This window comes from Rhincodon typus, unplaced genomic scaffold (assembly GCF_021869965.1).
Source record: "Rhincodon typus isolate 14 unplaced genomic scaffold, sRhiTyp1.1 hic_rhity00003474, whole genome shotgun sequence".
Taxonomy (NCBI): domain Eukaryota; kingdom Metazoa; phylum Chordata; class Chondrichthyes; order Orectolobiformes; family Rhincodontidae; genus Rhincodon; species Rhincodon typus.
The window spans coordinates 8-13,586 of record NW_025969112.1 but is presented as its reverse complement, the minus strand read 5'-3'; the positions used below and the strand labels follow the sequence as shown (position 1 = coordinate 13,586).

Sequence of the window (13,579 nt, the reverse complement as noted above, 5' to 3'; positions counted from 1 at the left end):
GGTAGAGGAAGGTACCAATGACAAAGTTCAAAAGAAATTTGGACAGGGATATGGATAGGAAAGGTTGAGAGGCGATCATCCAACACTACACCCTGTTAACACAGAATCATAGAAAATAGGAACAGGAGTAGACCATTTGTCCCTTCCAATCTCCACATATTCAATGGGATTGTGGCTGATCATCAAACTCAATCCCTTTTTTCCTGCTTTGTCCCTTTAGCCCCTAAGAACTCTCTTCAACTCATTTCTGAACGCAGGCAAATGGGACTTATGGGAAACTTGGTCAGCATGGATGAGTTGGGCCAAAGGGCCTGTTCCCATGCTGGACACCTCTATCACTACTATCCAAGGCTGTGTCACGTTAATCCAAAGTTTGGTCTTCAAGGATGAAGCACCAACTTTGAGCTGATCCCACCAGCAGTAGTCCCTGAGCCAATGGTTCAGTTACTCTTTGGGAGAGAGTCCTTCTGAACTCACCTATCACTGTGATCTCTACATCTTCACTGCACAAAGGGCCTGTTATCTCATTTTTCACCGAGCAATGGTAAAGCCCTTTGTCCCTTCTGCTGATGGCTTCAATGTTGTAAACATACTTGGTACTGTTGGAAATCTCCCAGTATAATTCCACACTTGACGCCTTGTAGAATTGGTAATAAATTGGCAGAGAACCATTGGAGACTGAACAGATTAAGGATCCCGCATCTCCTTCAATTAGTTCCTTTTTGGGTTGAATTATTAGTTCTGGTTTTGACACTGGAATTCCTGCAAATATAGACAAATGTTAGGTCCCTTTGCTTGGCAGAGTTAATTGCAAATGCAACATTGAACTTCATCACAGTCACATCCATTCTCATATCCTTTTTTTTTTCTGTTCAGTCATTGGATGTGTGAGTAGTCCAGGGTTTATTGCCCATCCCTAATTATACAGAGGGCAGCTTAGGGCTGTGTGCTCATAGTCTAAAGGAGACAGTGTAGGACTGAGATGGGGACAAATGTCTTCACCCGGAAAGTGGGAAGACTGTGGAATTCTCTGTCACAGAAAGTGGTCAGGGCCAGAACATTGAATGTTGTTCAGGAAGGGATTGGATAGAGTTCTCAGGGGCTAAAGGAACAGAGGGGGAGGTGGGGGCAGTGGACTGTCTCAGATAATCAGTCATGATTCCAATGAATGGACGGAGCAGGGTGGAAGGGCCAAATGCCCTCCTCCCATTTATATATTTCCATAATTTTCTGGAGCAGTGAATCCCAAGGCTTCACAATCTCTGGATGAAGACATTTCTCCTCATCTTAGTCCTAAATGGCCTACCAATTACCCTGTGTTGTTTGTCTCTATTGCTCCAATATATGGCTGTGAGATGTGGGGAGTGATGTTAATTTGTCTCCATTTTGAATCTTTAACGGTTAAAAAGGAAACAACAATAAACGGTACTCACCCCTGATGGACAAATGGAGCTGATTACTGTGTTTCCGCACCTTACCGCCCGTGACTTCGCAATGGTAAGTACCTGAGTCGGCCGGACGAGCTGACCCAGAGATGTATTCACTGTGGTTGGACAGAGACTGGAGAGGGATCCCATTTCTGTAAAAGCCATACCGCAAGGAAGCTTCGGAGAGATTCTCTTCAACCGAGCACACCAGCTTAAACCATTGGCCATCAACTAGCTGTCCCTCAGGATGCACGGTCAGCTTAGGGACAGTGAACGCCTCTGGAAAGCAGAAGGACATGTTTCCATTTCAGCTGTAGAGTGTCTGGGCTTGGAAAAGCTCAGTGATCAGAATGACAGCAAGAAAATCCTGAGACTGGGTCAGCGCGGGAGACTCCTAACAATCCTTCAAGGCCAATCAAGGCTTTTAGCATCGTGTCAGCTCGAGCTCAGATTTGGTGATGACCGCGATTGCACTTGGAATGAAAACGCGCAACCACAGTGAGAGTGTTGTGTCTGGTTCACCCATTCTCTACATTATTGGAGGGATGTGTTAGCACTGGGAGAGGGTGCAGAGGGAGATGTATCAGGAGGCTGCCTTGAGGGCTGGAGAGTATCAGCGATGGAGAAAGATTGAACAGACTGGGATTGTCCTCCTTAGAGCAGGGGAGATTGAGAGAGGGGGTTATGATTGAGATGGATAAAATGATGAGAGACATAGATAGGGTAGACAAGAAGAAACCTTTCCAACTTTGGTGGAGGGACCAATGACCTGGGTGGTGGGTGTATTGATTAAAGATGAGGGGCAGGAGGTTTAGAGGGGATGGAAAGAAAAACATTTTCACTCACAGGATCTAGAACTCACCGCCTGTAAGGGTGGGAGAGGCAGAAATCCTCATCACATTGAAGAAAGATTTAGATACTCACTCAGGATGCCAAGGCTACGGGGCCAAGTGCTGGGAAAATGGGGATTAGAGAATAAAGAGGTGGCTGTTTCTGACTCAATGGGCTGAAAGGCCTTTAATTTGTGTTGAGGATTTTGCAATAATGACAGATAGTTACCTTTAATGGAAAGGTGAGTATTGTCGCTCCTCTTCCGCAGACCATAATTTGTCTCGATCGCTTCGCAGGCATAAATCCCGGAAACATCTGCAGCTGCTGCGTTGATGGTGTACACACCGCCATCATCCAGCACTGCCTCCAGGGCGCTGCCATCTCTGTAAAATGTGTAGCGAAGCCGGATGGAGGGCCGCGCTGTCTGAGCAATGCACATTAATGTGACCTGGAGCCCCTCAAATACTTGAGCCGCCGGCTCCACACTCAGTACGGGCTCGGCAAAGCGTTCTGGAATGTAATACACAATCGGGGCTCATCAATCAACTGTTATAATCACAGAGCGAAAGACACAACGGTGATGAGGGGTAAAGAATGTGAGAATTTAATGACAAAGAAAATTTTTACCTTTCTCTTGCTTTCCAATTTTCAAATTCTGTTTTGATGTCACAAATTCATAGAACCATAGAGTTACACAGCACGGAAACAGGCCCTTAGGCCCAACTCATCCATTCCGACCAGGCTTCCTAAACTGATCCAGTCCCATTTGCCAGCATTTACCTGTAGCCCTCTAAACATTTCTTATCCATGTACCTGTCCAAATGTCTTTTTAATGCTATAATTGTATCCATGTCCACCACTTCCTCTGGCTGCTCATTCCATATACACATCACCCTCTGTGTGAAAAAGTTGCCCCTTAGATCCTTTTTAAACCTTCCCCTCTCACATTCAACTTACGCCCTCCAGTTTTGAATTCTCCTACCCTGGGAAAAAGACATTGGCTGTTCACATTATCCATGCCCCTTGCAATTTTATAAAGCTCTACAACATCTGCCCTCAGCCTCCTATGTTCCAGGGAAAAAAGTCGCAGCCTATCCATATAACTTAAACCCCATTCTCAATAACATCCTTGTAAACCTTTAGTGCCTTTCAAAGGCAACTTCCACAGCAGGATTTGAACCCAAATCCCAAGAACATTCCGAGTCTCTGGATTAATAGCCCAATGGTAACACTGCTAGGCCATCACACTTCTGGTATGTGGCTGGAGTCTGCAGCCATGTGATGCCTCAAATGCAATGTTCTCCTTTCTTATGAAGGTTTCCATCATGTCTTTGTCCATAAAACACTGAGATTTGTCTTCGTTATCTGAACCACAAAATTAAAATTCCTCATATCTCCTTTGCTACACTAGTCGATCCACCTTGAAAGTTTGTGGTCTGGTTCACTCACTCTCCTCAAATGAGGACAGATTCCTTACCTTTGTCCTCAGCCCATACTCCTTATGATGTAAAATACCAGCCTCAAACCCCATCGCAATCTTCACCTCAACTAAACAGAGAGCAGCCACAGTTTTTATTTCCCCAACTGATCAACATAACTCCAGGCAGGGTCTTGGGAATGTTTTCAGCACCTCTTCAGTTGCCTCTGCACATTTCTTAAATTGCAGAACACGAGAGAGAGGGGCCACCGTGATCGCATAATGATAAGACATATCGTGTTATAAAACTGGAAAGGTGCAAAAAAGATTGACAAGGATGTTATCGAGACTGGAGGGCCTGAGTTATAATGAGAGGCTGGTCAGACTGGAACGTTTTTCTCTGGAGCTTCGGAGGCTGAGGGGTGATATAGAAACATAGAACATTGCAGCAGGAGGAGGCCATTTAGCCCGTTTAGCCTGCTCCACCATTCTTCATGATTATGGCTGGTCATCCAACACAACAGCCTATTCCTGCTTTGTCCCCATAACCTTTGATCCCATTCACCCCAAGTGCTATTTCTCTTCATCCCTTGACAGATAGAGTTTCATAAAATCATGAGCAACATAGATAACATGAATAGCCAAGGGTAGGGGAGTCCAAACCTAGTAGGCATGGGTTTAAACTGAGAGGGGAAGGATTTAAAAGGAACCCTGAGGAGCAACCTTTTCACACAGAGGGCGATGCATGGATTGAATGAGCTGCCAGACGATGTGGTGGAGGCTGGTACAATTGCAACATTTAAAAGACATTTGGAGAGGTATATGGATAAGAACAGTTTCTAGGGACATGTGCCAAGCACAAGCAAATGGGGCTAGTTTAGTTTAGGAAACCTGGTCAGCATGATTGAGTTGGGCTGAAGAGCTGTTTCCAAGCTGAATGCCTCGATGATTCTATTTAGTGATGATGTATCACAACCAGAGACAGAGGCCATGTCAACAGATTGCAACTTCCCTAGATCCCATCAGAGACTAAGGCTTGTCTTATGAGGAGAGACTGAGCAGGTTGATCAGGCTTTGGAAGGATAAGAGGAGATTGTGTGGCTGTTTGTTGTCTAGTTCAGTTGGCTGGACAGCTGGTCTGTGATGCAGAGCGACACCAACAGTGTGGGTTAAATTCCCCCACTGGCTGATATTGCCATGAAGGACTCTCCATCTCAGGCTCTCCCCTCTCCTGATGTGTGGTGATCCTCAGATTAAACAATCACCCAGTCTTCTGTCTGATTAATGAGAGAGTGGGACCGTGGTGACTTTTCTACCTTTTCCATTACAGATAAACCGTTAAAGTTGGGGTGGTGGGAGAAGATTGACAAAGGAGAAGAGAGAGGATATTTCCTCATGTGGGACAACCTAGAACGTCATTGTTTCAGGATAAGGGGGTGAGACAGATTCAAAATTGAGATGAGGAGGAATGGCTTCTCTCAAAGGGGGTGGGAAGTGATGACTAGAGAGTGAATAAGCCTGGGTTGTTTTGTCGGGGGCAGAGAAGGCTGAGGGGGAACCTGATAGAGGTGTGTAAGGTTATGAGGGGCATGGGCAGGGGGTACGGAACAGCTGTTCCTCTTAGTCAAAGGTTCAATAACAAGGGAGGCATCATTTTAAACTGGAAGGCAGAAGGTTCAGAGGGGGATTTGAGGATTGTTTCACCCAGAGGGTGGTGAGGATTGGAATGCACTGCCTGGGAGGGCAGTTGAGGTGGGAAAACTCACAACCTTCAAAGTGTACTTGGATGAGCATTTGAAATGTCCTAACATTCAAGGTCCTGGGGCCTAGTGCAGGAAAATGGGGCTAGTTTAGATTTAGTTTTTCTTTGGCAGTACAGACCCAATGGGCCAAAGGAACTCTTCTGTGTTGCATGACTCAGAATGTCTCCAGTGTTTTAATCAGCAATCCAGAGAAATATTTACATTGTCCACCATAGATTGTAACATCAGGTACGTACCTTGAACCCAAACATCAACAGTTCGTGATGTCTGCTCATTAATGTTGCAATTGTACAATCCACTGTCATCAGTGCTGGTTACTTTAATGCTGTATGAAGATTCCTGTCGTGCGGACTTCACTGAATGTATTATCTGGTCTTTTTTACAAAAGGTAAATTCCCTCATCCACCAAATTTTGTATCTGTACCGACAATTCAGTTCCAGTGTCTCTCCTTCTAAAGGTGAAACTGGGACAACATGGAAAGCCACACTTCCATCTATGATTGAAAGCAAAGTTGCATCATTACAGCTTACCATAGGCTTTCATTACACGGGTAACTGCTCTGAACACATTTGCCATCCTATTGTTTCTGCAATGGATTTTCAAGTACCTATCCCCAATATTTCCAAATAAACCTTTCAGATCTTTCTCCTGTCACACTAAAAATATGCCCTCTTGTTTTGAACACCCCCACCCAAGGGAAAAGACCCTTTAATTCACTTTATCTATGCCCCACAACATTTTATAAACCTCTGTAAAGTCACACCTCGACCTCCTTTGCTCCAATGAACAAAGTCTCAGTCTTTCCAATCTATTTTTATATCTCAAACCCTCCACTCCCAGCAACATACTGGTAAATCTTTTCAGAACCCTCTCTGGTTTAACAATATCCTTCCTGTAACATGGTGACCAGAACTGCACACAGTATTCCAGAAGAGGCCTCACCACCATCCTGTACAACCTCAGCATGACTTCCCAACTCAAAAGGACTGAGCAATGAAAGCAAGGGTGCTAAACATCTTCTTAACGTCCCTGTTTACCTGTGACACAAATTTCAAAGAATTATGTCCCCGAACCCCTGGGCGTCTATGTTTTACAACACTACCCAGTGCTGTACCATAAATTTCATAAGCCCTGTCCTTGTTTATTTTACCAAAATGCAATACCTCACATTTATCCAAATTAAACTCCATTTGTCACTCCTGAGGCCATTGATATAATTTATCAAGGTCTCTTTTTATTCTTAGATGTGTGTTCACTGTACCACCAACTTTAGTGTCATTTGCAAACCTACTAGCCATGCCTCCAATATTCTCATCCAAAACATTTATGTAAGTGACAAACAGGCCTCCAGTCTGAAAGACAAGTCTCCATCATTACTCTCTGTCTCCTACCATTCAGCCAATTTTGTATCCAATTGGCCAACTCTCCCTGAATCCCATGTGATCTAACTTTACTAATTAGTCTACCAAGTGGAACTTTGTCAAAGGTTTTACTAAGGTCTAATTAAATAATGTCTACCACTCTGCCCTCATCAATCTTTTTGGTTATTTCAGTAAAAAACCCAATCAAGTTTTTTGAGACATCATTTTCCTCGCACAGTATCATGCTGAATCTCCCTAATCAATCCTTGCCTTTTCAAATGCATCGAAATCCAATCTTTCACAATCACCTCCAGCAACTTACCCGGCACCAATGTCAGACTCACAGGTCTATCATTTCCAGGCTTCTCCTTACAGCCTTTCATTAACAACGGCACAACATTAGCCACCCTCTAATCCTCCAGTACTTCACCGTGTTTACACATGATACAGATATTACTGCTAAGGGCCCCATAATTTCCTCCCTAACTTCCCACAATGTCCTGGGATACTTATGATTAGGTCTTCGCAATTTATCTTTCTTTCTGCTTTCTAAGATCTCAAGATGCTTCTCTCGTGTATTGTTTTCAAAACATCAATATTTATTTCGCTGCGTTCTCTAACTCCATTTCTTTCTCAATAATAAAAACTGACACAAAATATTAAGTTAATATCTCTTGTTAAAATGTTAAAGTTTTCAATCAGATCTCCTCCTCATTGTTCTCAACTCCAGTGAATATAATCCTCACCAATCTCTCTTCATACATGACTGGCCACCATCTAATTGTCTGTTCCTGATTGCACCATCGAGAAGGTTCTAGAACCGCAGCAATCCATCTGCTGTAAGTAGACCCACACGAACCTTAGGGAGGGAATTGCAGGATATTGACCTGGCAACACTGAACATTGATGTATTTCCAACTCAGGATAGTGAGTGGCTTGGAGCGGAGGCTGCAGGGAGTGGTGCTCACATGTATCTGCTGCCCTTGTTCTTCCAGTTTGAAGTGGCCATGGGTTTGGAAGGTGCAGTCTGAGGATCTTTAGTGAATTTCTGCAGTGCATCTTGGAGATAGTACACACTGCTGCTATTGAACGTTGGTGGCGGAGGGAGTGCATGTTTGTGGATGTTCTGCCAATCAAGTGGAGTCTGCTTTGTCCCTGGATGGTGTTCTATCTTCTCGAAGAACATTCCATCACACTCCTGACTTGTGCTTAGTAGATGGTGGACAGGCTTTGGAGAATCGGAGGTGAGTTACTCACAACAGAATTCACAGCCTCTGACCTGCTCTGGTAACCACCGTGTGTATGTGACAAGTCCAGTTGAGTTTCTCCAAAAAACTCCAGGATGTTGATAGTGGGGGATTCAGTGGTGGTAACACCATTGAATGTCAAGGGGGCTAAGGATAGACTCTCCCTCAATGATAATCTGCAAGATGTTGATAGTGGGGAGATTCGGTGATCTTAACACAATTGATTGTCAAGGGCCCATGGTTAGATTGTCTCTTATTGGTCATTACCTACCATTTGTGTGGCACAAATGTTACTTGCCATTAGCCAGCCCAAGCCTCAATATTGTCCAGACGCCGTTGCATTTGAACAAGGACTGCATCAGTACCTGAGGAGTGATGAATGGTGCTGAACATTGTGCAATCATCAGTGAACATCCCCACTTCTAACCTTGCGATGGAGGGAAGGTCATTGATGACAAAGCACCCCTGCTCCTATCCTCAAATCTCCATTGCTGGGAGAGTCTTGTCAACAGCAGCTGAGACAGACGTGGCATAGAATCATCAAAACATTCACCAGCACTAACTAGACAAAGTAATGACCAACCTGATACTGTGATGCTTAGGTTGTTCGAAGCCCACTCTCTGTAGCCAATTCTGAATTTACATTGATAAGATGCTTCGTCTGACTGCTTTGCACTTTTTATGGTGAATGAACCATCTTTAGTTTTTTGCATATACCAATTATTCCGATACAATAGGAACAGATTATGTCCTCTCAAGGTCCGGAATGGGGTCCGACAGTTCATTACAATCTTCTCACCTCTCAGAGCATGTTGCGGCTTGGCTTCCAGAGTTAGAGTTCCATCAGATACTGCAAAAGATATGTGACAAAAGCTGGACACAGAATCATATTGGAATTCAACAAATTGCAGTTGAAAGATCAATGGTATCGATTATAAAAGCGGGGAGGTAATGTCGGAGCTGGACAGGGCTTTGGTAAGGCCACAGCTGGAGCACTGTATGCGTTCCAGTGTCTGCACTATAGGAAGGATGCGTTTGGATTGGAGGGGGTGCACAGGAGTTTCACCAGGATGTTGTCTGGGATGGAGCATTTCAGTTTCAGAGGGAGGCTGCATAAGCTTCAGTTGTTGTCTTTGGACCAGAGAAGGTTGAGGGGGAACATTATGGAGGTGTGTAAAGTTATGAGGAGCATAGACAGGGGGATAGGAAGCAGCTGTTCCCCTTAGTTGAAGGGTCAATAACAAGGGAGACATCATTTTATGTGAACAGCGGGAGGTTTAGATGGGGATTTCAGGACTTTTCACCAAGAGGTTGGTGGGCGTGAATGGCCTAGCCTCGACAGCTCTCTGCGATAAAAATAAGTTCACAGATTCACTGCCCCTCAGAGTGAAGAAATTCTTCATCTGCAACTTCATTGTGCAACTCCCCTCTCCCTTATTCTACGATGATGCCCCTCTGGTCCCAGACTGTCCCACACAAGGCGAAATAACCTCTCTCCGCATCTCCCCTGTCAAGTCCCTCTAAGGATCTTCAATAAGGTTGCCTCTCATTTTTCTAAACTCCAATGAGTACAGGCCCAAGTGACTCAACCTCTCCTCATGAGAAATTACTAACTCCCAGTTCAGGTGCCCAACTGTAGGTAAGTGACTCATGCTGCAAGAAGAATGTTTGGCTGAAACTGGTCTGGGAGGTCAGGAAAACCGTTAAATCGATGTGTACTCAACTTACATATGGAGTTTCCTGTGTAAATCAAAGTCAAACTGGATTACATGTGATTCCAAACCCACAGCAATCTGGTTGACTCTTAACTGTCCTCTGGCAATAAATGCTGGCTGAGCCAGCAACGCCCTCATTCTGTGAATGATTTTTTTAAAGCACACTTAGTAATGACGACAAGTTGCACGGTTTCACTCCGCTACTTTGAGGAAGCTGTGCTGCAGGAGTAAGGCCCACCAGTTTCACTGTTCACAAGCATTTCATAAACATTACTCTGTGTCTTAGTGACTTTCACACTATTTTTTGTACCAAGAAGCAGCTCGTCCCTTATCTGTCCCACATTGCAATTTTAAAGTTTCTCCTTCTTTTACAAGCCCGCTTGGGGGATATACGTAAAGCTGGTGCCTTCCAAAACCTGAAGAAAGAGAGAGAAGCAGGAAGGTTGAGGATCCATTAACTGTATCTTTTTAACTTCTCACTGCGATGAACACAATGTGCAGCTCGGCCTCAGTGTCACAGTATACAGAGCTCTGCTTCGAGTTGGGCTACTGACCGAACGATGGTTTGAACGCGATAAATTTTGGTGACACCTAACCCTGGGTTTCTTGAAGTTTCTTTGTGATGTCAACCATTTAACCAGCTTTGTTTCTTTTTAGGAAGGACCAATCACTGACAGGTATAAATAGATCTCCTGATCGGAAAAAGTTAACTGCACCGATTATGTTTAGCCTTAATAGAGTCAGCTTGAATGCAGTGTGAAACCTTTTCTGTAATACCCAACACTTCGGTTTCATCTCACTTTGATCTGACGACCTCAGAGTAGAAAACTTCCAATTTTATTCCTCTGTGTTCTCCAGAAGACCTCCCCCACCTCATGCAAAGTGTTGCTCTATTACCAGGCAGCGGTGATCTCCAATCAGAGAGAATCTAACCAACAACCCTTGACGTACAATGGCATTAACATTACTGATTCTCCCGCATCCCCACACACCCATCACAAACCTGTCCACCATCAACAAGGCACAAATCAGGAGTGTGCTGGAATGCTCTCCACTTGCCTGGATGGATGCAGCTCCAAAAACATTTGAGAAGCGCAACACAATCCAGGGTCAAATCAGCCCCTGCCTGATTGGCACCAGATCCACAAACATCCATTCCCTCCACCACCAATGCTCAGTAGCAGCAGTGTGTACCGTCTACAAAATGCACTTTGGAAATTCACCAAAGATTCTCAGGCAGCACCTTCCATACCTACAGCCACATCCTTCTAGTCGGACAAGGGCAGCAGCCACGTAGGAATACCATCCCCTGCAAGTTCCCCTCCGAGTCACTCACCATCCCAACTTGGAAATATATCAGTGTTTCCTACAGTGTCGCTGGGGTCATAATCCGGGAATTCCCTCCCTAACGGCATTGTGGGTCTACCTACAGCACACAGACTGCAGCGGTTCAAGAGGCAGCTCACCACCACCTTCTCAAGGGGGCAGCCAGTGACAATCACTTCCACGAGTGAATTAAATTTCATGCGTCATGCGCCTGCCCGTTATAAACTATTCATATTCCCCTCTGTTCTCCTCCTTCACTCTCCTCATTGTTTGTTACATTTCCAAGTGTTCTGGTCTGTCATGACAGAACTGAAGACCAGAACTGAAGATAATGTCCATTAATATTTATTATATGGGTTCTCTTTCTCTCTCACACACACACACGAATCTATGGGTTGAATTTATATTTGCAGATACATTTTATTTTGTTCAAAGACCCACAATTTATTGCCAGTCAGTCAATATGGCATTTAATAAATTCCTACTTTAGAAACAAAACCAGTCTGACTCCAAAAACACAAACAGATTCTAAACAAGGTCTCACACCTAAAATGCATTATCTGACCATCTGACCTAAAATGTCACCTCTTCTTTACACTGATAAAACCTTTAGTTCTGTCAGGACTGTGACTTGAAAGGAATTCAGGGATTTACATATACATATTGATCAATTAAAACCTTTGAACTGATTAGAGATTTCACAGCATCTAAGTTTGTTTAGTACATCCTCATCAATGGTGTGAACCTATGATCTTTTACTTATAAATTCTGTGTCTGATACTAACTCTGTCACTAACACCTGAAGAAGGACTGAGGCTCCAAAAGCTTGTGTTTTCAAATAAACCTGTTGGACTATAACCTGGTGTCATGTGATTTCTGACTTTGTCCATCCGAGTCCAACACCGGCACATCCACGTCATGACCATTTAATGCTGACGTCCATCAAAAAAGAGACAGGACTGTCTATTTCCCACATTGTTGTTCTCAAACATATTGTGCAAACACTCACTGCCATTACTTGTCAGTGCCATAACTTGGAATTTTGCTGGTGGATTTGAAATGTGGCACTTTACCTTTAGCTTCCCAAACCTTTTCAGTAAATGAAACGTAGCAATTCTGTTAAAACCTTCACTTTACTGTCTGACTAATCTTATCTATGAGCTCATCCATCATTGACACTGCCTTCCTACTCGTATTTAAGACCATAAGACCATGAGAATGGGAGCAGGCCATTTGGACACTCGAGGCTGCTCTGTCGTCCAACTGAATCCCACATTCGTCACATCCACTTTCCTGCCCTATCCCTTGGGCAAGGAGTTCCAAAGACTCACAACTCTCTGACAGAAGAAATCCCTCCTCATCTCAGTCTTCAGCTGGTGCCCCTTTATTCTGAGACTGTGCCCTCTGGTCCTAGACTCTTCCATGAGGGTGAGACATCCTAAAAGCATTGACCCTGTCAAGCCCCTATGCATTTCAATGAGATCTCGTCTTATTCCTCTAAACTCCAGTGAGTAGAATACAACCTCCATCCCAGGGATCGTCCTAGTGAACCTTCTCTGGATTGCCTCCAATGAAATGATACCTTTTCTTAGATAAGAGGAGCAAAACTGCTCATAGTGCTCCAGATGTGGTCTCCATCGTACCGTGTACAGTTGAGTAAGACTTCCATACTCTTATATTCCAACCCCCTTGAAATAAGGGCAAACTTTTCCTTTGCCCTTCCTGATTACCTGCCATCACCCATGTGCTAGCTTTCTGTGTTTCATGCACACTCATCTCCCGCCCCCAAGTTCCTTTGTGTTGCAGCTCTCTGCAGTTTCTCTCTATTTTAATAATACTCTTCTTCTGTTCTCCCTTCCAAAATGATCACAACTCTGTGTTTTCTCAAACAACCTGTTTTAAATCTCACAGTCATTTGAAAGTATTGTAGTGGAGTTAATCTTTGTTACAGGTTTACTGAATGGACTCTGTACAATGTGACCAATTCAATGAAAATGGTTATTGGTCCTCACTGTAACTGATAGGGTACTCGCGCAGGAGAAAAGTTGGAGATGATTCTAGTGCCCAGTCTTTGACAGGATATCTTTAACTTTGGACTGGAAAGGCTGGATCAAGTCCCATTTGTCTCATGTTTGGAAAAAAAGTCGCTTAAGAGATGTGCACAGCAAGAATTCAGGTTTCCAAATGATTATCCAAGAAACTTGCAAATGCCTCCTACCTTGGGTGATGCCATGGAGAGCAAGATTCACTGGAAAACAAAAGGGAATTGAAATACAAATGTCATTGTTTGTGGCAGTGTCCTGGAAACTGCAAAGCATAGACAATATCAAAGCAATGAAAGAGGAGAAGCAGCAGAGAAACAGCACGCACCCTGTCTGTAACTTTCTGTAACAATGGGAACTATTGACTGTTCAGTCCCATTGAAGTGGGGCAGAAATATGAATTGATATGAACTGCATTATGACCCCATTGGTTTCTTGCCCTTGTCATG

At 44.0% G+C, this 13,579-nt stretch overlaps 1 protein-coding gene across 1 annotated transcript; it reads right to left on the bottom strand.

The window, feature by feature from the left end:
- Nucleotides 1-477: 477 nt before the first annotated feature.
- LOC125481769 (Fc receptor-like protein 5) lies at nucleotides 478-13,336 on the bottom strand (the record flags this gene model as incomplete). Its single annotated transcript, XM_048593673.1, has 6 exons — nucleotides 478-762; nucleotides 1,434-1,706; nucleotides 2,487-2,768; nucleotides 5,675-5,932; nucleotides 8,631-8,897; nucleotides 13,307-13,336. Coding segments are annotated over 6 exons (1,395 nt in total), but the record flags the coding sequence as incomplete, so codon positions are not given.
- Nucleotides 13,337-13,579: the final 243 nt, after the last annotated feature.